This window comes from Melospiza georgiana, chromosome 2 (genome assembly GCF_028018845.1).
Source record: "Melospiza georgiana isolate bMelGeo1 chromosome 2, bMelGeo1.pri, whole genome shotgun sequence".
Lineage (NCBI taxonomy): Eukaryota > Metazoa > Chordata > Aves > Passeriformes > Passerellidae > Melospiza > Melospiza georgiana.
In genome coordinates, this window is record NC_080431.1 from 105,727,325 (window position 1) to 105,750,220 (window position 22,896).

At 36.9% G+C, this 22,896-nt stretch overlaps 1 protein-coding gene across 6 annotated transcripts in view; it reads left to right on the forward strand.

Annotated features, from left to right (window-relative positions):
• The window catches only part of CNKSR2 (connector enhancer of kinase suppressor of Ras 2), a 205,884-nt gene that overhangs the window by 106,009 nt on the left and 76,979 nt on the right, over window positions 1–22,896 (forward strand). For 4 of the 6 annotated variants that reach the window (XM_058044931.1, XM_058044932.1, XM_058044936.1 and 1 more), the window contains 4 exons: window positions 4,922–5,068; window positions 14,708–14,841; window positions 18,522–18,733; window positions 22,658–22,747. In XM_058044931.1, the coding sequence (XP_057900914.1) occupies window positions 4,922–5,068; window positions 14,708–14,841; window positions 18,522–18,733; window positions 22,658–22,747 (583 nt within the window). The remainder of the gene's footprint in view (window positions 1–4,921; window positions 5,069–14,707; window positions 14,842–18,521; window positions 18,734–22,657; window positions 22,748–22,896) is intronic. The other 2 variants (XM_058044933.1, XM_058044935.1) reach the window with 1 other exon arrangement.

Consider the following 22,896-nt stretch of genomic DNA (forward strand, 5'->3'; position numbering starts at 1 on the left):
TGCTATGTTTGATATTTGTTATTTGAAGTGCAGTATTGGGGATTTTTTCCTTATGCACTATTTTTTTCATTAAATGCAAGATAGTGTTTGATATGGAAGTCTTTAAAAAAACCTATTTTTTGAGGTGAATGTATTTTTACTTCTAGAAATTGTTCAAGTTTTTTAGCCGAAAAGTTGAAGCCTGAAATGTTGATCAGTCAAAGTACTCTGGGTGCATGCAACTCATTACAGGCAACATTGAAAGAAAAAGAATTTTGGTTATCTTTCCAGTCCACGAACTTTTTAAAATTAGACACTAGAGTGGTTTTTGCATATTCCCATAGTTAGAAAATAGGAAATGGCTTAGCAGATTATATTTAGCAGCAAGGTATTATTTTTCCTTCAAAAGTGTAAGGACATTACTACTTTTACCTTTTCAAAATCTGCAATTTAGGAAATAATTAAAGTAATGGGGAAAAAAAACAGTTTTGTTTTCATGGATGCAGAAAACTTTCAGTAACTTTCATGGGTCACCCTTAGAATAGAATTATGCCTGTAAAAATGAGAAATCTGTTCTCTTTACCATTTGTCTGTTATCCCACCCTCTCAACCCTCACAGTTGCACTGTGTATTGGGTTTGCACACTGCTTTTAATTGATGTAGCTGTTCTCTGGGGATGCAAGTCATAGATTTTTCAGACTGTAGGTTATTTCATAGCATCCTAAAAATAGTTAGTGCAGGGCCATCCAATTGTATTTGAGCTGCCTGCTCAAATACTTTACAGATCTCCTTTCTGCATCATAACATACAGCAGTACTCATGAATGAGCACAGGACTATGGGAATACTGTCATGAGTGCAGCTGAGTGACAAAAAGATTCAATGAATGGTTGTGGTTACTTCCAGAAAAAGCAAGATTATTGCCAATCTTCTAAGCTTGTCATAAGGGGGTAATAGATTAATTTGGGGGGGGAAACCTATTTAAGAACAACTTTTAATTATTTAGAAGTGAAATTCTTGACAATTTAGAATAGGAATTCAAAATAAAAGTTTAATTTCAGGCTGTTGTAATAGTGTCATCCAGATGGACTTGCTGAAAGCCAAAGAAGCATAGAGATCTTTTAAATGTATCTCAGCTTGCTCAGAAGCATGTTTTTTTCCAGGTGATGATGGATGGGGACTTGTAACAGCACCCTTTGCTAAAGCTGCCTGTGATTTGGGTTAGTGGGTGCTTGGCAAGGAGAGGAGGAGGATGTGTCAGGGCTGTGCAGGGCTCCCTCCCCTGTGCCTCTCTTGCTCTGCTGAAGGAACCTGGCTGTCCTGAGTGACTCTGGAGCACCCTGTGAGGCTTCCCAGCCTGGCCACAGTCCCTGGGCATGCCGTGGTGGAATGAATGAGAAATGTGGAGGTGGCCTCATGCTGGTGCGTAGGCACCCTGTGTGCAGGCTGTGTCTCTGTGCAGGGTTCCCTCTGCTTTGGGAGTGTGGTGCCCCTGCCTGTGCCACCCCAGCAACGCTGTGGATCTGGCCTTGGGCCACCAGTCCATAGGTGTGGGTCACCCCTTGTGTCCCTCCCTGCCCTGGCAGACTCCTCCAGCAGAGCTGCTCTAATGTTGGCAAAACCATCTCACCCAGACCCTCAGGGCACCAGTGGCTGTCCTGGTGGCCATGAGCTGCACAGGGATTCAGGCACGGGCAGCGAAAGCCAGCGCTGGGCTTGGGCTGCCATCAGACACCTCTCCTGGCTGCTGCTTCCAGGGGCACTAGTTTAACAATGTAAATTTATGTTACTGTTGCTTGTTTTATCTTCCTTGCCCCATAAAGATGGCCACCTGGTCAGCATAGTGCACTGTTCTCAAAATTAATAGCTCAGGTTATTTTACTGTAAGTAAAGTAGTCTGCTAATACAGTCCTCTTACGTATATATTGAATTTTCAAACCAGTGTTGAAACTTTCTTGTTACTGTCCTTTTTTTGTAGTACATGGGCAAGGATATGATAGGAACTTTAAAAATTCTGCCCAAAATTTTGATGATTAGAAGTTGCAAATTTTTAAATGTGGTAATGAGAAAGGAGATGTTAGAGAGAGTAAAACCAAACTGTAGTTAAAGGGTAGGTTACTTGTCACTGAAGTGGAATTCTGAAAGAGTTTTCAGTTCCAGATATAGTCCCTGCTTTTTCCGCTTTGCAGCCTGACCTCCTCAAAAAAAATTGTTTTGTCTGTGTCAGAGTGAATTTTGAGAGTATCTGAACTATGTTGGAGCTGAAAACCAGGCCTCCTATGTGGGCATTGATTTCCTTCAATTGATTATTGACTACTTTTTATGTGACTTGTTCCTCTTAGGCCAGTTTAGTTCAGATTATGAGGAGTCATCAAGGCCTGTCTGAACAGCGAGAAAACTTATGTCAGGGAACTAGATAAAAGCAGAGGATGAACTTCATTTGAAATTTATAGTAAACTCAGAATTTCACTGTGAAAAATTAAGTTAAATTGTTTTTATTCATGAGCTTCTAAATTAAATACATCAGATTTAGTGCTTTGAAGCTATTTTTTTCTTTAATCCCCCAAACTCTTACGAAGAGACTAGATAATCTCCCATTTATTGCAATGTAATGCATATTTCAAATACACGAGGCAGTTTATCTCTGCAAAGTATGAAAGTACATTTAAAATTATTTTTAAAATGCTAGCATAGCCAAAAAGCCCCAATTTTATTTATATTCCTCTGGCTATTTCAGTGAGAAACACATGGCTTTAAAGTACAGTTTTCACATGCAGTATACTTCCAACTTAATTGGGAAGAACTTTACATCCTGACTCCATAACTGAGGTCAGGTCATGTTCTCCTCAGGGCTCCCTGTGCTGCTTTGTTCAGCAGGATTCTGCTCCACTAATCCCTCTTCAGTTGTTGCATTAGGGAATTACAGTGTGCAGTACCTTAGGTACAGAAATAGCTTACATGAACTGTAGGCCAGTGATTCCTTCTTTTGGATAGCAAATGAAAGCTCACATATGCCCACAGTGACATGATGTAACTGTAGGGAATATATTGCTTCTAAGCTGTGGTGAGAGTCTCTAAAATAAGAAAACAGTATTGTAAATAGCAAGGGGTTTTTTTAATAAGATTGCAGTGTCCTTAGACACACAGCTTAGGCTTGAAGATATTTTGTTTAAATGTTGTTGAAACGCAATGAAAAACTTCAGTGGGATGTGGGAATTGAGATGAAATTGGTTAATTTAATGTTTCATTTTGTTCAAAGTTTAATATCCACATGCCTAGTACATAGGAGTAAAAATAAGGATTTCAGCATGTTTAGAAGTTGTCTGTGAAAGCTGAAAAATATTTATAAATATGCATGTTATCAATACCCTTTTTCTTTGCATACAATAATCTTACTGTAGAAGTGCATCCTGGATATATTGGGCTTTGCTGTGGTGGAAACAGGACAGGTAGGTTCACAGGAGCTGGAGAAAGGGTGATGGGGTTTGAGCCATGTCTGTGATTCTGGGTTGTTGGTAAAATCAGTGTTGGCTCAGGTGGTTTGTTGGGGAGAAGCAGTTGTTAAAAGAAGTGATACTAATCAAAATAAGTGATACACCAATGCTTGGTGTAATAGGGAATAAGGTACAAAATAAGTAGCAAGAACCTACATGTGATTATCTTGCTTAGGCATAGGTAACATATGTTTGTGTCATGTTGCACTGTACCAGTGATAAGGAACATCTGTGCTCTTTGTTCACACTGTTAATGGGATTTTTCAATGTATTATTCAAATATAAAATAACCTTATCACTTCAAAGTTCTAGATCTTTGTTTTTCCTTTTCTCAGCTAGATAATTTTCTTCTTGACAGTGTTCTTGTACAAATTGTGAAAGAAGGAAAATGGCCATAACTGTGATCATTTGCAAATTAGGGAAATTTACTTGTTTGTTTAGCCAGGCAAGGGTGGGAAACAGAGCAAAAAGAGGTAGAAAAGCTGTCAAATTTACAGAAATAATCACTTTCTGGGTCTACAGGCCAAGATTTTGAAGGGATATATGATTCTATCTATTGCCAGTCTAGGTGCCAAAATTGAAAAAGCGTACTTTTACTATCCTAAAGCATTTTGCAATAGATACCCTGTAATCAGGCCATATTCAGACTTAAAACCATTGTCATAAATTAAAATGTTTTAGTATTTAAAGTACTTTTTTTAGTATTTAAAATACTTGAAAGTGCAAAATAAATTATTCAGACTCCTTGCATTTATAAATAGAAACTTGTTGCTTTCCATTTTAATCAAGGTTTTAATTTTAAAATATTTTGAAATGCTGTAATTAAATTAGGAAAATTTTATTTTGGACTAATGTGTAGTGACTGGAGTATATTTCTGTCATTGATTTACTGTATTTGTTTCTGAAATCATCATGAAAGAAACACTGTTTTAAAACAGGCCTTGTGATTCTGGCTTCACTTTTATAGCAGTGTGAAGAGTAGGTTTTCCTGAGCTGGTTTGTGCCTGCATAAGCTGCTAGGAGTAGTAGTGTATGACTACGTGTGGTTAGTGACGTTTGAATAGTAACCACAAAGTACAAAATGCTCAGTTTTGAAATGAACTGTCAATGCAAAAGGCAGGGCTTTTTAACTTTCTAGTCTCTAAAGTCTGTGTACCAGAGCTGAGTTTGAAAACACCTTGAGATTTAATTGTGCATTTTTCAGTGAAATAACAGTAGTTTATTAATTCTAAAACCTGACATGATGCATATACATCTTAATGCATTATAGTAATTATTTTAGTTTATGTGATTTTTATGCAGTAATTAAGTTTTGACATTTCTAGAGTTAATCTCCTTTATGATATATATACACTCCTTTATGTTATTTACTAATCTTATTTAAAAAGGGAACATTACATATTGAATAATGTACCTCAATTTTATTGTAATGATTTTACTGGTTACCAGGTGGGGTGGCAGTTGAAAAATTTGGTGAATGCACTACGAGAGGATCCGAGTGGTGTTATCTTAACTTTGAAAAAGCGACCTCAGAGCATGCTTACCTCAGCACCAGCTTTACTGAAAAATATGAGATGGAAGCCCCTTGCTCTGCAGGTAATGAAGCTTAATCATAAGTCATACACCATCATTTTAACTACAGGTTATCTCAATGATGCTTTATTGTGCTTCATCCTCAGCAGCATATAGATTTACTCTTGTATACTTTGAAAAATTGTTTCTGAAATTATTTCTATGTGATTTGTTCTCATAGGCTTAATTGAAATTAAACCTGTTAGAACTTTTCAAAGTTAAAAAATAACCATCCCAGTGTTCTACAATGCAGAAAAGTAGATAATCTTTTCTAGCTAAGGAGAGACAAACAATACTTCACAAATGATAAATTTTAGTTTGATTTCTTGTGAAGATCTCAGTACAGCATAACCTCAGAAAAGAGGGGATAAAAATGTTTGAGTTCTCACTACTGGAGTTATAGGAAAATTTATAAGGTGATTGTATTCAATAAATCACTTGACAATCAAAATTTCCTCACGTAAACAAAGCTGTATTTATGTTTGAGACCGAAGGCTTGCACGTAAGGAGGCATAGCACAGGATGTCTGGCTGGGCACATAATTTTAGTAAATCTGCAACGTGCTGAAAGCTGCGGAAGAATTTCATTAAAGCTTTCATGTTTAACTGTAGGATAAAATGTCACTGTGATTGATTACTCTAGGAAATAAAAGTTATGTTCAGACTGATGAAGGCATGTAACTAACTGATGCAACCAACAAATAATCCTTTTTTCCATTCAGTTCAAACAGAATACTCTTTAGAAATTTATTTTGTTTGCATAGAGAGTGCATTCTTTGGGACGTTTTTGTAACTGCACTTAAAGTTCTAATTAAAAATTAAGTACATATGAAAGAGAAAAGATGTCTGCAAAGTTTGAACAATAGGAAAATGAGATATGGAAATGCCCCTGCCATTATCTGTGGTCTTATGCCATTTGAAATATTAGGAGATACATTAAAAACTAATGCCATGAAGAACTTCTTTCATGTGTGTGTATATATATATATATATGTGTGTGTGTGTGTGTGTATAAATATTTATATAATGGTGAAATGTATTAGAGTCTTTGAAACTAAGATTTTAAATAATTGAGGTTTTTGGCCTTTCAGATATAAACAGCTGAATGCACACGTGACAAAAACTTTCAACCAGAAATTAGTATCTGGAGATAAAAGTGCAAATCTGGATGCATGAAATGAGTGTATGAATGTCTGTACTTGAAGGCTGTTTCCATAGCTTTAGTGAGAACATAAATACAAATTTGAAATTCACATCATTGCTTTAAATGGAGTCACATATTTTCAGTCTAAATCCTGAGTATGGGTGAGTTTGGTATTTCTTCAGGTGAATTGGACCAGGCTCCTAAATACTCCATTTTGCTTCACTTTATCATTTATTACCAGAATAATTACACTGCAGACCCCACATCGAAAGTTTCTGACAGGTACTTGGGTCTTACTCAACTGATCTAACTTTAGATCTGCTATGTAAATATCTACATGTCATTCAGGTTTCTCATTTAAACTCCCTTTGGCCAGCAAATGTGCATTAGTAATTACTGATCCATTCATCTTGGCCTGTTTTTGACTGATCTGCCTTTAGGATACAGTGAATTTGCTCCTGCACATGCCTCTTTCTCTGCATTTGATGATAAAGGGAATCTGGACAGCTGCTTTGAATGTGGATTTTCTTTACTGGTTGACATTGACCCTAGATGGTGATTTTCTGTAATGTTACAGATTTGGGGAATGGGGGGCAATGGGAGTATTGGGGTGGGAAGATCAGTTCTTGCTGTTAGCATGAAAAATATTAATATTTTCAAGGCTAAATAGAGCACAAATAGAGATACTGTTAAACATTGCAGATAGAGTTCTGGTATCATGATGATATTCTGATTTTATCAAACATGACACCAGGAAAAGGCCAGAACCTCACTCAGCACTTGTGTGCAGTGGGCATATGTGTGTCTGTTTTAATTTATAATTTTAGTGTGAGAAACAACAGTTTCCTTAAGTAGGCTAAGTGTGGACAAAGCTCCAGGGTGAAGTGCAAACTTCAGAAGATGCATAATGTGGAAATTTCTGTTGTTGATTTATGCAGATCAGAGTTGAACAGATGTTGAAGTCAGCTGATATTGAAGTTCAAGTGTAGCCTAAGTGTGATATCAGTACTGTATATTTTAGCAATAACAAGCATCAAAAGAAGTCCAAGTGCAGTGTAAATTTATAGCTGTTAAAATATGAAGAAATTATATTTAACTAATTGCCTGGAAAAAAAAATTCTTCAGAAAAACTCTTAAGTGTAACAATTGAAATTTGATGCTATGGCAGTTCTGAAATTTCTTATGTTCCTGATTCACATAAAGGAGCTGTTCTTTAATAAAGCTTGGGATGTAATGTGAGAGGAGAGGAAGGAAAGTGATAGCAAATACCAGAAAAACGTAAAGGAAAGCATTGCTTAACATCAACTTTGCAAGCAGGGGAGGTTATGCTAACTTGTTTTCCCATATCAGGATGTCTTGAAATGTTTGAGAATGTTACACATGTGCTGTCATCCCAGAGTTAAGTTAATTGAACTAAATGTATTATTCAGCAGACACAAGCTATAAGGAAATTGTGACTTAGTAATAATTCTGTTGAAGTGCAAAATATTCAAAAGATAATAGAGTGAGATATAGATTATAGAGTGAAATTCTGAAAAAATGGGAAATAGCATCAGCAAAAAAAACCTGCTGTGGTCTTTTTGTGTCTGCAAATAGAGTGAACACAGGAAAAATGTGGTGTCACAGCCTAATCATATTGTGATGAATGAGGGTGGAAGGTGGAAGTGTGCCCTAATGTAAGGAAGATGACACAAAATCAGACTGGATTTTTTTTGTATGCATCCCACCAATCAGTACATTTAATAGCTTATGCCATACGTGTAGAAGGTAAATTTTTCAGTGTATTAAATTAGAAGACTCATTTACATTAAAATTTACAATGTGATGTTTTAATTGCGAACCTCTGAAATTTAATTTTAGCTTAAAGTGAATAATGTGGAGGCATTATTGGTAAATGACATTCAGCTTGTTCAGTCTGCAGTTGCGTTTAAGAACATGAAGTTTACCATTTGCAGCTGCATGACAAACTAAGCTTAATGGAGAGATAATAAATATCCCTGTGAGCTGGGAAAGTGCTCAATGAGTGTCCCAGCTCAGGCAGTGTGCAGGTACCACCAGTGCATCGAGCTGGTTTGTGCGTGGGTGACAGGGTGTCCTAGGAGTTAAATTATAAACTGATAATGAAATGTTTAAGAGCTTTCTGCCCACTGTTAGTGATCTAGGTTAGCCATATGCCAGCCAAACATTCACAGTCTCCAAGTGTGGAAAATGCTTTTAGATCATTCAGATGTTAAATGGTTTTTAATTGGCATAAATGCTTCTTAGAATTTTTAGCTGTTTACTTTGAACAGCTCTGCCTTTGCATTGCAGTCTTGCCATGAGCTAGGAGTTAAATTCAGGCTACATAATTATTGATTAATTCTTAATTCTTGGTGAAGTTTTTTTTCCTTTTTAGCAGAAACACTTATATTTATTCTTTTCATAAATTTTCTTATCCTTAGAATAAATATGAAAGGCTAGGAGAGAGAAAGAAAGAAGAAGAAGAATTATGCATCTGATGTAGCCATCCTGAAACTGAATGGTTTGATGTGCAGTAAAATAATACAATTAGCCTTTGGCTATACCATGCACCATTACATAATGAGTTTGTATTTACAAGCGCACTAATTCCAGCTCTAAGGTCAATCAGTACAGAAAAAAAACCCTCCTTTTTTTTCCCCCTTGTGTCCTGATTAAAGAAAGTGCTGTTTGGTTGATTGGGGATTTTTTTTTTTTGTGTTTTCAGTGAGTTGATTGTCTGTTTTAATATCCATCAGTATCCAACCTCTTACTGGTAATCAAGGTTCTCCCATGATGCATTTTAGAATCATGTCCAAATTTGCGAAGTCAAGGGATTTTTCAGCCTGTGTTGTTTGTTACTGCTTTTTCAACAGTAGCATTAGACAGTTGTGGCCTTGGGGTATTTAGTGGTTGCCGTTCGCAAAGTTGAAAGTATTTATTAATATGGTATTGTACCATAAATGGTAAGGTGTTATGCCTGCAAGAAAAATCTTACTAAATTTGCCTTTCAGTTAACTTTTTTTGATAGACTGATCCATTGTGTGAGAACCTAGAATGATATTGCAGTTTGCAATATTTGTATTTCTGACTGCTACTGAATATAGTGAACCAACCAATTAACTTTAACCCTTATTTTTTTTTTCATTTTCCTTGTTTGATATAGAGGTGATTTTATCTTTGAACTGTCTAAATTTTTGTCTAGTTCAAAACCTAACCAAAATAAATTTCCTCTGCTCTAGATTGTCTGTTTTATTTCTCCTTTCCACTTTGTGTTGTTCTGGGGAGGTTTCAAAGGAAGGCTCCTTCAAGTGCTGTTGGAATAAAGGTGGAAAGTTCAATAGAGAAGATTCTCAGAGCATAAGAAATTTTGTGTAAGTTGCTGGCAGCACACTAGCAAGAACCTAGCTGCAAAGTCCTCCTTTGTCTTCTGGAAAAGTCTTTGTTAATTACTCAAAAGAAAATGGACTTTATTACAGCGTGGAAGACTCTTCATCCAGTTCTTTTTCAATACAGAAAAAGAGTGCCAGAGCAACCTGTGCCATGTTCCAGTTAATGTGGAATGCACCTGCTGGTGTCAGGGAGAAGGCTCTTCCTCCTGCGCTGAGGATGGGGCAGGTCCAGCTGCCAGTCACATCTGCTGTGTTGACTTGGAAAAAAATTGTCTGACCCCTCCTTCACCAAGTCTTTTTAAATGTCACCTTCTGTATATCTTTATAGTTTGCTGTACTGTTTTGTATTTGATTAAATTGTACTGTTTTAAAAGCCACCAGCAGCTCAGTATCTGTAGTTTTTGTAACAGAGTTTGTTTTGGATTAGATGTGCATCATATTTCCACTGTTACACATTGAGCTTTTCATTTTCCTAAGAAGCAAAGGCAGCAATAAGAAGCCCTTTGTTTGAAAGAAAATGATGCTTTTATTATTTTTATTCAGTGTATTTTCTTATTTGATTATATTGCCTCCTTCATTCATCTAGAAACAATGCTATACTGTTCGCATCATTTATGACTAGAACTAATGATCCTATCCTTTTTAATTATTAAATTTGAATAAAACACTCAATTGTTTGTTTTTAAATTACTTAGTTGTCTTTTAACTGCATGGGAACTGGGCATTCTTTGTAGCACTGTTAAAATGAACTCTGAATTAGTTACAGTGTCTCATTATTTCATGTCATGATTGTTATTATAAAAAAATATTGGAAACATTTTGTTCAATGTATTGTTGTAATTTTGATTCAATGTGAAAAATATATTGGTAGTAAAATCTGCTTATTGATGCAAATACTGTATAAAGATAATGAAATCTAAAATTTTGTATTAACTTTGCTTATATTTTGAAAAATCGTATGTCTTTTTTTGGAGCAATGTTTCTCAGACTTCTATTGCAGCTTCCAAGGGTGTTAATGAAAGGTTCAAAGAGTTTTGACATTTAAACATTTAAAATAATTTTAGATAGTGTATATTACATATTGATTACATCCATTGTTTAGATAGAAAAATCAAAAAGAATATGCTGATTCACTGGGACACCCTTCCAGTTTCTTCAGGACTGGGAGTGCAAAAAGCTGCAATGGGTCCTGTTGGCAAGAGGGGAGGTGGGGGCCACAGGGCAGAGCCAAACGGGCAGATCAGCTACTGAAGGGAGGGGACCTGTCTGCTGCCAGTCAGTGCTGACAGGGATTTCCTTTTTCCCAGCTGCTGTGAGTAAAGACTGTTGCTTTCCTGTTCTGCAGCCAAGCAGCAGTTTTGGGACGGTTCTGCAAAGACTAATGAACCTGAGGGAGGGTGGTGCATTCAAAATGTTTGAGAAATAGTACTCCAAAATATATTGAATTATAGCTTTTGTGTCTGTCATTGTGGATTAAGATTGATGCAGGGTCATTTGTGTGACATTTTTAGGTTGTTCCAGTTTTAATATGTAACTTCCAAACTTTCTCTGTCAAGCTTTTCCCATGGGCTAAGTATTCAATTCTTTAGACCTGAAAATGTTTTAGTTTTATTGCTGCTTCAGCAATCCCACTTGCCCTGGCCAGCCTGCCAGAAGGAACTGCAGCAGGAGAATCTCTACTCCTTGTCAGAGAATTAAATCAGTGATACCACTGATCTCCAAGGCATCCACTTGAGAAATACTTGACTGGAGTTGCCTGTGGTTTTGTGTCCAAGGAGCCTGCATGTGGCCCTCTGGGTGGCTGCCCCTGAAGCAGAGAACTGCATGAACTGTTTGCTTGCATGTGACCAGATTGACTTGAGCAGTTGAGGTCTCTAAATTCCTATGCAAAATGCTGTGTACATGTACCATACATTTAGGCCATGTTCTGAAGGCTTTCTTTTCAACCAGAGGGGTCTGAAGATGTTTTCATTCTGTACATAAAAATGAAACCTGAACTTGTACAGCACAAGGTGGTAGTTACAGCAAGGCTCTCAGTGTGTTGAGCTACTACCAGGAGAGACCATTTGTATGTTTTTACCATGTAAAAATTCTTACTAACCTACTGATTTACTGACGTAATCATGATAAATGCTGGGGTTTTTAAATTGGGATTTTGCTTTTTTTCTATTTGGACAATTTTTCTGTTTGTTTGGAAATAAGCAGAGTTGAGGTTGGCAATGCAAAAGCAATATTGAAAATAAATGAGACGTCCTAGTATGTTTTGGGACAATCCTAGAGGATTGTAGCTCCACATGGATTGGATTGTGATTTCTGTCCCCTTGGGAGCTCCAGGTGCCCTGGGACAGTGAATTTGCTTTGCCATCCTGTGAGGTACCACAGTCGGTCAGTGTCCACAGTTACACTGTGTCTCCACCTCTGACAGTGTCTGACAGGGAACCACTGGCCTTCAGTAAGTTGGATAGCTCGTGGCTTTCTGGGTTAAACTGAATACCATTTCTTCCTATTGCACTCACTGTTTCAACCACTTTCCTGTGCTAAAAGATAAACCAAAATACGCATTTGTCAAAGATGTCTAAACCCAGACTGATTTCCAGGATCATCCAGCAGTTTGCCTGGAGGACAAACTGACTTGTATGTCAGGGCTGTGTGTTGTACCAAACAGATTCCTCAGACTTCAGGTTTTTTTTTTTTTTTTTTTTCTAGAAGTTAGGACAATATCATTAGAATTTATATAGTTGCAGCCAGGTATTCTAGGCTGTAACACAAGGGAAATTCTTTCTCTATGTTCTCTAGCCCTGCAGCAGCTTGTCAGGATCACCAGAGGCACATCAAACTCTTGTAAGTCCAGAACACTTTCATGCTTGAGCATTATTTTCCCTATGTAAGATAAACCATAAGCTCACTGCTTATGGTTTGACTGACTTTGGTTTCATTGACTGCCACAATTCTGGTCTCCAAGTCCCCGTCTCCTCTTACCTCCCTTTTCATGCAGGTGAGGTAAAGGCTTGACTACTTCCTCTAAATGGAGAAGAGCAAACCCGTCTACGCAGTTTGTCTTCCTCTCAGTGCTTCTGCTGGTATGAGCCATGAGCAAACAGCTTGGGCTTAACAAGTGTAAACAGGATCTAGGTCACAAAATCCTCTTGGCTTACAATGAAAAATAATTCAATGGGCCACTCAGCAAGCCACGAAGTGTTCTTGTTAGAGAAGTGCAGGGTATCAGAAAGGTAGCAGACACTGTTGTATTAGTGGTTCAAAAACATCTGTGGCTACAGTGTCACAGATGAAAATATAAAGGATAAGATTTTTGTTTCTCTGAAAGAGAGAGGGAGGATGTTTAGGGTGTTTTTTATTGTTTTGGGTTGTTTTGGGGTTTTTGACCTGTTCTTGCCACCAATTTTATTCTTATTTTTGTAGATTTGTCTTGTTTTTAGTGGTTGTAAAGTCTTTTACCTGTCTGGTTTTTGTGTGTGTCTTTCTCCCTTTCTTTCTGTAAGTACTGGCAGTCTTTCTTTGGCCTGGCTGTAGGATACTCACATTAACTCTAATGAGCAACAGAAGAGTTAAGCAGTATCACTGTTTATAGGAGACAGATTTTGAACATTCAAAACCAGAAAACTTCTGTCAATTTATAGCTGTCGCTCTAAAGGTGGACTTGCAAAGTTTTAACAAGAAAATTTTAAGCATGTATTTTATTTTGTTAGGGCTACATAGCACCTAACACAGCTCTGTTCCAAAACAAGGCAGTAACTGGCTAAAGGATGAGGTTTCCTAAGTGATATTTGTTGTTCCTACGTACAGATTGTAAAAAAGTGGCACAGTGGTGGGGCCTTGGCTTGATAGGCATAGATTTGTATCTCTTATCACCAGCTGATGAAAGGCCAACATTCTGGCAACGATCCTGCTTTAAACTTTTTGGGTTTTCTGCTACAATGTCAAGATTAATATCTAGAAAATGAGAATTTATTATTCTGCACAGGGAACACCCTTTTGCTCTGTTATAAAGTATTGGTAACAGTGGTGAGAGAAGGACCTTTCTATGCACCCATTCAGTCCACATTTAGAGCTTCTCTGCTATCAATACAGTGTGAAATGTTTGTATCTTTAAGTAGTTACTAAGGTCAGAAATTTTAGGTATAGTGAATTCTCTTCAATCCTAGCACTTCTTTCTTCAAGGAGTAAACTTCCAAAAAGATGGAGGAGAAAAAACTCTTTCAAAGCAGAACTCAGTATATTTTAATATTGGATTCTTTTTTGGGTATATGAAGATACTCTTGAACTTGCTGTTCTGCTCTTTCTTCTACCTGATTTTAGCTGTCACACAAACCAAGCCACACAAGGCTTTTGTTTATAGACAGATGTGTTATTAAGTAGACTAAAGCAAAGTTTTCGTCTCATTTGATTTTTCTGCATCTGTGTAGAGACTTAGAAAATCTTGTGAAAAAATGTGATTAAGAGAAGGATACTGTATGGACTAGAATGATAGCTAGAATGCATTATTATTTTGAAAGGAAGGTACAGTTTATTTACCTGTGAGTAAATGTTATTTTGTGAGGAGTGTACCCAGGAGAATGAATAATAATAATAATAATCTCCAGTTGATTCTTTCATAGCGTGTGTGCTCTGAGGATGCAGCACCTGATTTAACAGCATCTGCAGGCATAAGCTGAGGCTTTTACAGTTAATTCTTAAGCTGTAGAGCAGATGGAAGGACTTGACATTCAATTTAATACCTACTTATGCACCTTTTGCTGTAAACACTAGACTTTTTCTTTACAATGTTAGTTTATTTAAGGAATTAACTGGATTCTGTTTGTTATTTACTCATTAAGCCTTCACCAGTGGCTCATGTGATCACTGATTTTATGGGCATTGGCAATAAACTTGCTGTTCTAAAGAGAAAAAGATGCAATCAGAGGAGTCAATTTTATAAGCACAATACGTGTCCATTTGTAGATCTGTCCTCTTAGCATGAGTGGGTTTTTAGTCAGTTTAAAATCACCCAGAATGTTAGAACTGCTAACTATTTCTTTAGACTTCTGAACTAATTCTGGTTTTGGCTTTTACAAATAAAAATGTGTAATATATAAGGATAATCCTGATTATTTCTCTTTCTCTTTTGAACCAGCCTCTTATTCCTAGAAGCCCTACAAGCAGTGTTGCTACTCCATCCAGCACTATCAGCACACCTACAAAAAGAGACAGCTCTGCCCTTCAAGATCTCTACATACCTCCTCCTCCAACAGAACCTTATGTTCCAAGGTAAAAAAGACCATTTCTCAGCACAATCGGATTAAAAAATGTTTGTGAAGTAACTGACCATTCCATTCATACCTATTTATTAGTCTTCCCTGTAGATAATACTGTATTAATACTGTATTTTGCAGGTAAACTGGTTATTAAGGGTAGATGTGTTGAATCAGACCCAGAATATTCTGAATCAGTATCTTGTCTGCAAAAAGTAGCCTTCAGAAAAGAAGGTCCAGTACCCTATTTTCTCCTATATGGGGTCATCAATTGGCTGCAACAGTCTCATTCAGAAGAGCAAAATTTACCTGAAACCCTCGATCTGTAACTAGGAAAGGAGCTCATATTTGTCCCCTTGCCCAATAATGATAATGCAGCAAGAGAGTCTGAGTTAAATGAAAGAAACTTTTCAACTCCAAGAACAGAACTGTTCAGTCCTGCCATAGTGTTTTCTTTCTCTGATATTTGAGAAATTTCAGATTTGTGTTTTAGTGTGGCCACTCAGACAGACTGTGCAGTAACCTTGCTGTTCCCTGTCAGTACAGCTGATACTCTGACCTGCCACCTGGAACAGCATTTTCATCTCTCCCAGGCCTCTGGACTTGCTGAGCCAGAAGAGCAGCAGATCCTCCTTGCAAATTCATTAGCCTACCTTTACACAACCACAAATGATTCACTATAATTCCATAATGTACACAGATTCCTGAATTCCTGAAATTCTGAGAGAATTATGGCCTACAAATAGTGCAAAAAGTGGCTGTCCAGAGTTTTAGGATTGTCTTTAAGAGGAATCAGAATTCCTAAAGCTTCCATAATCCTAGACACAGGTATCATATGTCCAGTTAATGTATTTTTAAATTAATTGTTGCTTTTCTTTTAGTTACCTTTCTTGGAAAGGTTATATGTTATATATATAAAGGTTGTATGTTCTTTCTTGCACCTCAGTGTCTCGTACCTGAGTTTTTCTTACACTTTCTTATCAGCAACTCCTCTAGCCAGTTGATAAGATGACCTGATACTGACAGGACTTTCCAGGGGCTTGTCCAAGAGTGAGGTATATGGCAAGTTAAATTGCTTCCTGGGGAGGAGGAGTTGACATTCTATGATAAATTATTACTTTTCAGATATATGAAAAACCTTCCAGGGCACAAGTGTGATTTTGGCTTCATGAGGATGTCAGAAGCCTTTTGTGAAGCCTTAAGCTGTGCCCCATGTTCCTTCCATGTACATGGCTTGGTTTCTGTTTCTCAGGGAAAAAAAGAATTATTTCAAATGTGGCATGTATAACCCAGTTGAACTCACCATACTTTAGTTTACTATAACTATTTTTTTTCTTTAGATTAAATGAGAGCATTCTTAGTCATAACACTTGAATTGTGCACAGTAATTAAATACATATTTTACCTCCCTGATAACAATTCTTTGTTATGCTCACATAAATATTTTAAGGGCACGGTTTTCAGAAAATTTACAGAAAAGAACCAAGTATTTAATTCCAATCCAAAAACATAAAAAAAATTGGGGGAGAAGAAAAACCCATCCAAAGAGTAGTCTTAGGTGTGTTTGTCTTTGAATGCAGTAGTCATTTGGTAAAAACCTAGTGCTCCTGAAACTGGTTATGTTTACCATCACAATATTTTTATTTGATAAGAAGTGCATCATCATTTTTAAATTATTTTTGCTAAACATTCACTACTCTTCAGTTTTTGAGTTCTGCGGTACAAATTGAGAACTTCCAAATGAATTGTGATTATTTTTAATAACATCTCTTAAATCATGATGATAATGCAGTAGTTTGGACCAATTCAGATTAAATCTTATAATACATATTAGTACAAGCTGTAATTTTGTTGAGAGATTAGGCTTGGTACATTTGAATTTTTTCATCAGCTTAATCCAAATGGACAGTTCTTGAGTTCACCTGTCTCATAGGGTGCAGTGTTTCTGAGTAATTTGTTAGGGCATTTCATCAGATTTTTTGCCCGTGATTAACTATATTAAATCATGTGTGTATTTTGGGTATTATCAAACTGCTCAACATCTATTTCTCAGTTTGTTGTTGCCATTCCAAAGGAAAAAAAGCAAACAATCAAGCCTCCTTTTGTTCCTAGAATAGAGGAAAAGACTCGATATTTTGATGTCAGTTGTAAAACCCAAAGGCTGGGTGATGATACCCACAGACAGTACAGCTGCTGACATATCCTCTCATGGATGGCATGACAAAAAGGGACCAACACTTGCCATGTGCTGGTTGCTTAGGAGTGCTGGTTGTGTGTTAGTGCCTGCTCATATTTATCAAGTACCTTTGGGGATGGGAACTGGAGCCCTCATCTCTAGAGGGCTGTGGCAAAGGGTGTTTGTCTGATGGCTCTGTATTAACTCCATGCTTGCAGTAAAGATCCCTCTAGGTCAGGCTGCACTGCCTTCTTTGGGCCAGCCCTGATGGTGGTTGCAGCATCAATCAGCATCTGGCTGGTTTATGTCAGTGTCCATCCTGTTACCTGCTGGGGTGCCCAGCTCTGTCAGCTCAGAAGGGCTCTCTGTGGCTGGAGGAGAGCCCACAGCCCTGTTGGGGCTGCACCAGCCTCTCCCCTAAGCCAACACCATGCCTGCTCTGGGAAAGCAGCTTGGCCAAAGTGAGTGTAGTGATCAGTGGGGGTTTGTGATGCTGCACTGTCACACCGAGGCAGGATGGCCTTTTCTCATCCTTCATGGCTGCCTGGGTGCCATGAGGAGGCTTTGGTTGGTCCTCAGATGGAGTCTCAAGATGCCAGGTGAAGTAGGGGTCAGCATGGTGGCCAGCTTGGAACTCACATGGAGGTTCACAGTAGCTGAAGGACTCCAACAAGAGCATATGGCCCAGCTTGTCTTTTGATTACCTCTTGAATACCACCTTCTCTCTTGACCACCTTTATTGTGCTGCCCAGAAATGGCTGTCTGATCAGGTCTTTTGCAGCCATCTCCAGGCAGTTGTAGCAGCACATTTACTAGACAAGTCCTGGTTCATCTAGTGCAAGAAAGGACTCCTAACCCAGCACTGCTGTTTGATGCCTTTGACTAGTTTCCATTTTCAAAGAGTGGGGCACAGGTGGAGGAAAGCAAAAAGATAATGGGGATCTGACACAAAGTGCAGAGTGAGCACTGTCCTGGGGTAGCAGCTGATAAGCAGGTGCTGCACACTGTATGTGAAACTGCGTGGATGTGCCTATACAACTTCTAGACCTGAAATGATTGTGCAAAACTATGTCAGGTGTCTGTACATCTTCTGTGCCTGGTTCATCTTGATCTGGGATAAAATGTGAGGAACCAGACTGAGTTTGCTGATGCTTACCGCGTAGACATGTCTTAAAAGTATGTGATGTAAGGCCAACATTTCTCCTCTTCCCTAAATCCCAAAGTGCTAGGTAGATTCCAGAAAAAACCAAGAAAAAATAAAAGAGTAATGGCACATCAATTTTATTTCTATAATAATTTTCAAGAGAAATCCATGAGATGGATAAATCAGTAACAAGCAGAAATGTGTGAGGTGGCTGGCATATAAATGCATATATGCTGTGTGCTCCTGATGTGGGGTGGATTTCATCTGTTTCAGCATATAAAATATTGGCATAGGCCCATGTTTATTGCAATATTCGCAGTATAAAAAATTCAGTGTCTTATCTCAATATATTAAAAACTTTTCTTTTTAACTGAAGGGATGAAAAGGGAAATCTCCCCTGTGACGATGTTGGCAGACATATAGTGGGCAAACCTGTTCATACAGGATCTGAATCTCCAAACTCATTTCTGGACCAAGAATATCGGAAACGCTTCAACGTGGTTGAGGAAGATGCAGTTTTGTACTGCTATGAGTATGAGAAGGGAAGAACAAGTGGTCCTGGAAGGAGAGAGAGCACACCAACATATGGTACAGCATTGATCTCATAAAGATAATCACCATTTGTTGATTTTAGGATTTTCATGCATCTGCTTTTGTTTTTAACCATGAAAATACTTCTGGTGGCCATTGATTTTGCTGAGAATTAAATACTACTTTAGTATAATTTCAGCCAAAGAGCTTATTCTGTTATAGGAAAGAAAAATATTTACTGTGATAGGTAAGTCCAGTTTAAAATTGATGGGATTTCTGTATATATATTTTTGCTATCAGCTTAGTTTTCCAGACTATGTTTCAGTATGATTTTATTGAAAAAACATATACCAGAAGCTCATATTTTTTTACTAAAAATTCAGAATGGAGTTTATCTCATTGGAAGGGCAAGATTTGAATAAGCTTTGGAATTCTTTGGGAATTCTAGGCTTTGGAAAATTTTTCTTAGGTATAACAACAATCAAATCCCTTCAGATTTACCAAGAGGTGACTTGCTGCTTTCATGCGGCACTGCTCTCAAAAACTCTATAATTCTTTAGTCCCAGAATTGAAGTATGACTGATGACAGTGGTCTTTTTTTGGTAATACTGTATTAACCTCCTGTAACTTCCTATATTACAAATGGTGGCTTTTTACATATAGCAGTGCCTTATTATTTGAGACCATAGGTTGTTACAAAAGGAACTTTGCATGTGAGCCCACATGTGTATTTGTGCTACATCCACATCTTGGATTTTGGCTTATTTTGGATGAGAATTCAGGAACAATTTCTGGTGAGAGTTCTGATGCTCAAACCCTTCTACTCCAACTTATTTTACCCTTGAAGCTGTTGGAACTCTACCTAGTGTGGTAACTGGTTTAGCTTTGGACTAGGAGACCTGGTTTTCTGTTGCCAACTATGAAATTGTACAGACATAGAGTTGGTAGGCTGTGGAAGAAAATGAATACGATATCTCACGTTTAAAAAAGTTATTTTGACTGCTGTAGTATTAGCTGAGCACACACTTGAACATTTTTTCAACCTACCTGCTGTGTTACTTCAGCTTTAAAAGTGAGCACAAGCTGTATGTTAGTTATTGTAACAGTCCTGTCATCATATCCCTTTGTGAAGAAAATAGATGTAAATTATGAGGAAGCATAGATTTAGTACATCATGCAGCTATGCCCCAGAATCACTTGGGAACCTTGATATAAATTGAACTTGAGCTGTGTAAAGTATCCTCAGGACCTGGAGCAACATGCTTGCACAACATGAAAGGTTGCATTTTCACAAAATGCACTCTTTCTACACAAGTACACCATCCTGCTGAAAAATCTTCAGAATCCTTTTGATTTCAAAGTGTTTTCAAGTGTTTCCTAACCATGCCCATTCTGTGCAAAATAACTAAGTTTTGAAAATGGATACATCAATTTTATTACTCCAGTATTTCAAATATTACAATTGGTGGCTGCAGTCAGTTCCATTAACAGAGATGTACTCACTGTTCCAGACATTAAATTTTAATGCTGGTGGTTGAGAGGGAAGAACACATTTCTTCTTCAAGGACTGCTGAATCTATTATTTTGTTATAGGATAGCTTTTTCTGCCTTTTTTTTTCTGTTAGCGGAAAGGGTCATAAAGACATGGATCAAAGACTCCACTGAAAATCAGTCATTATTTAACACATTTGTTTTACAGTCTTTCACTTTTGATCTCACTTTTTTAATGAATTCAATTCCATTTTTAATGAATTGTCAAGTCCATTTTCATTTAAGTGTATTTTCTAAAAATATTACCATTTCAGCATTAAATTCTAAAATTTCCCACATGCATTTGTTAGCATAAGGTTTGTGGGTAGGCATGGCCTTAGGGTTTCACAGAAATCTGGAAAATGACAATAACACTCTTCTGGCTTATGGTCACCCATTAAAGAAGGTTAGAGAGAGTTCCCAGGCCTAGAGAAATAATTATTTTCAACATGTACTTACCATTAATCTTGCGATTTTTTACAAAAATTTTCTCAGTTCTCCTTCGTGAGAGGTTAATAAGGCCCTCAGTAATTTCTTTACTGGAATTTTTTTATATTTTTGACAATGTTAACAAAGATATTTCTCTTTGTTGCTCTTACTGGCTTTGAGGTCTTCCATACTTGCTGCTAATTTGCCTTGGAAAGCTTCTGTTCACATGCAAGATGAAAATTTTCCTAAGTGTCCTTTTCATGGAAAAGAGATTAGGGAATCCATAGGGGTGTAAAACCAAGGTTGTTAGGAGAAGAAACAGACAAATGAAACTTGAATTTAAGGAAAGAAACAAATTTGATCATTGCAGTTTTAATGCCAGATGCAAAAGCAGGTGCTTTGAACAGCTGAAGGTTTTGCAGAAAATTTGTTGTTACTTTTAATAAGAGATTTAAACAATCAATTTTGTAGCTTTTCTATTTTATTAAGTGTGCAGTTAATAAGATACTATGTGTTTAGCCTTACAAAGAAAAGAAAGTTTTCTTTCTAGAAAAAGAAACTGTTGAGAGCTGTTTTTGATCAAGTACACATGAGCCGAATGCATTCCCCACTCAGGAAATGACTGTGTGCACTAAATCTCACCAGCTTCAATCAGACTTAAATATGTATCCCTAAATAGTAAAATTAATGATAAGAGAAAATTATGATTTTCCTGAGTAGTGAAGTATTTGTGACCTGATCCTGTGGTCTGAACAGAATGTACAACTTTTTTTGTCAATATTTTTTTTTAAGATGATAAAAACTTCTATCATTATGCTGGCTGAATGATGTTGGTGGGTTTTCCATGGACACAGTACTACAGCAGGGAGATGGACATGTTTCAATATTTGTTTTCATTATAAACATGTATTTTTTTTCAGTGTATCTTGAATTTAACCTCAAAATGTGGAGTAAAATTTTAATGTAGGAATTTTCTACTAAAATAATTTACAGGACTTTTGCAGTTTTTACTTTAAACTTTGCTACTTTTAAAATCAAACTATTTACTTGCTTTTTGGATTTTTGACTGGTAGATTGATTTAAAAAGAGCAAGGGCTGATCTTGTTGGGAAAACATTTTGTTTTCAGTCTTTCAGATAATATGCCATGTGCTATGCTTCTCTGTTTTGTTTCAATATATTATTTGCATACACTTTGTTTCAATACACTCTTTAACTTGCTAAAGAATTCAGACCATTCTAAGACTATTCTAAGTGGCCCCGCTAAGTTCCTTAGCACACTGATTTTACTGATTTACAGCTATATATGTGAAGTCCCTAAAGAGAAATCATAGTTTACAGCATTTTTTAAAATCAATTCAGCAGCTTCCAGTCAAAATTTAAAAGACAGAATAGTCTTCAGCTAGTTTTATTTTTTTTTTAATTATAAATATATAAAATATATTTATTTTTATTGCTGTCTGAGATCAAAGTGAATTTAGCAATAATAATGCACTTTGCTTTCTGTGGATAAAATGCTACAAAAGAAATGACATGTAGAGGTTTTCTATTTCCTTTCTCAGTCACTGATGGATCTTGTAAGCCCACCAGCAAATATGCTATTTGTGAAGGTACTTCAGTGATATGCACAAGTTTCTGTTACCAACAATTCCCATGTGCTTTAAAACAATTCTCCCATGTGTGTGCCAGGGGCTTCCAGAATAAGAAATAGATACTGCTCAGTGAAAGCTGAAGTAATTTGAATGTATTTTCAGTATCAGACGTCATTCCACTGATGACTTTGTAGGGCACTGGATTTATTTTCTAAACTTTAAAAAAATTCCATTAAATACTTAGCTGCTTCTTTTCTGTTAAAGAGAACAGAACTCATGTCTTAACCTCTTGTTCAGAGGCAATGCTGGATCCTCTTTCGTAAGCAACCCTGTAGAATTGCAGCTTAGCACATAATTTGTTCTTTCTTCTAAAGAATGTTGGGTTAATGCTGCCTTATGGTGCATGATCTCAATTTTTTCCTCTGTTTCCAGGGAAGCTGAGGCCTATTTCTATGCCAGTAGAATATAACTGGGTGGGAGATTATGAAGATCCCAATAAAATAAAAAGAGATACTAGGAGAGGTAAGTAATCTGAACACACATCTTATACAAGGCAAGGTTTTATCTTGCATTAAGCTATATATTTCAGCATCATTTTGCTGCCTGCTTAGCTATATATGTTTGTGAACCTGTTTTGGTATTTTCTTTATTATATATGCTTAATTTTTTGC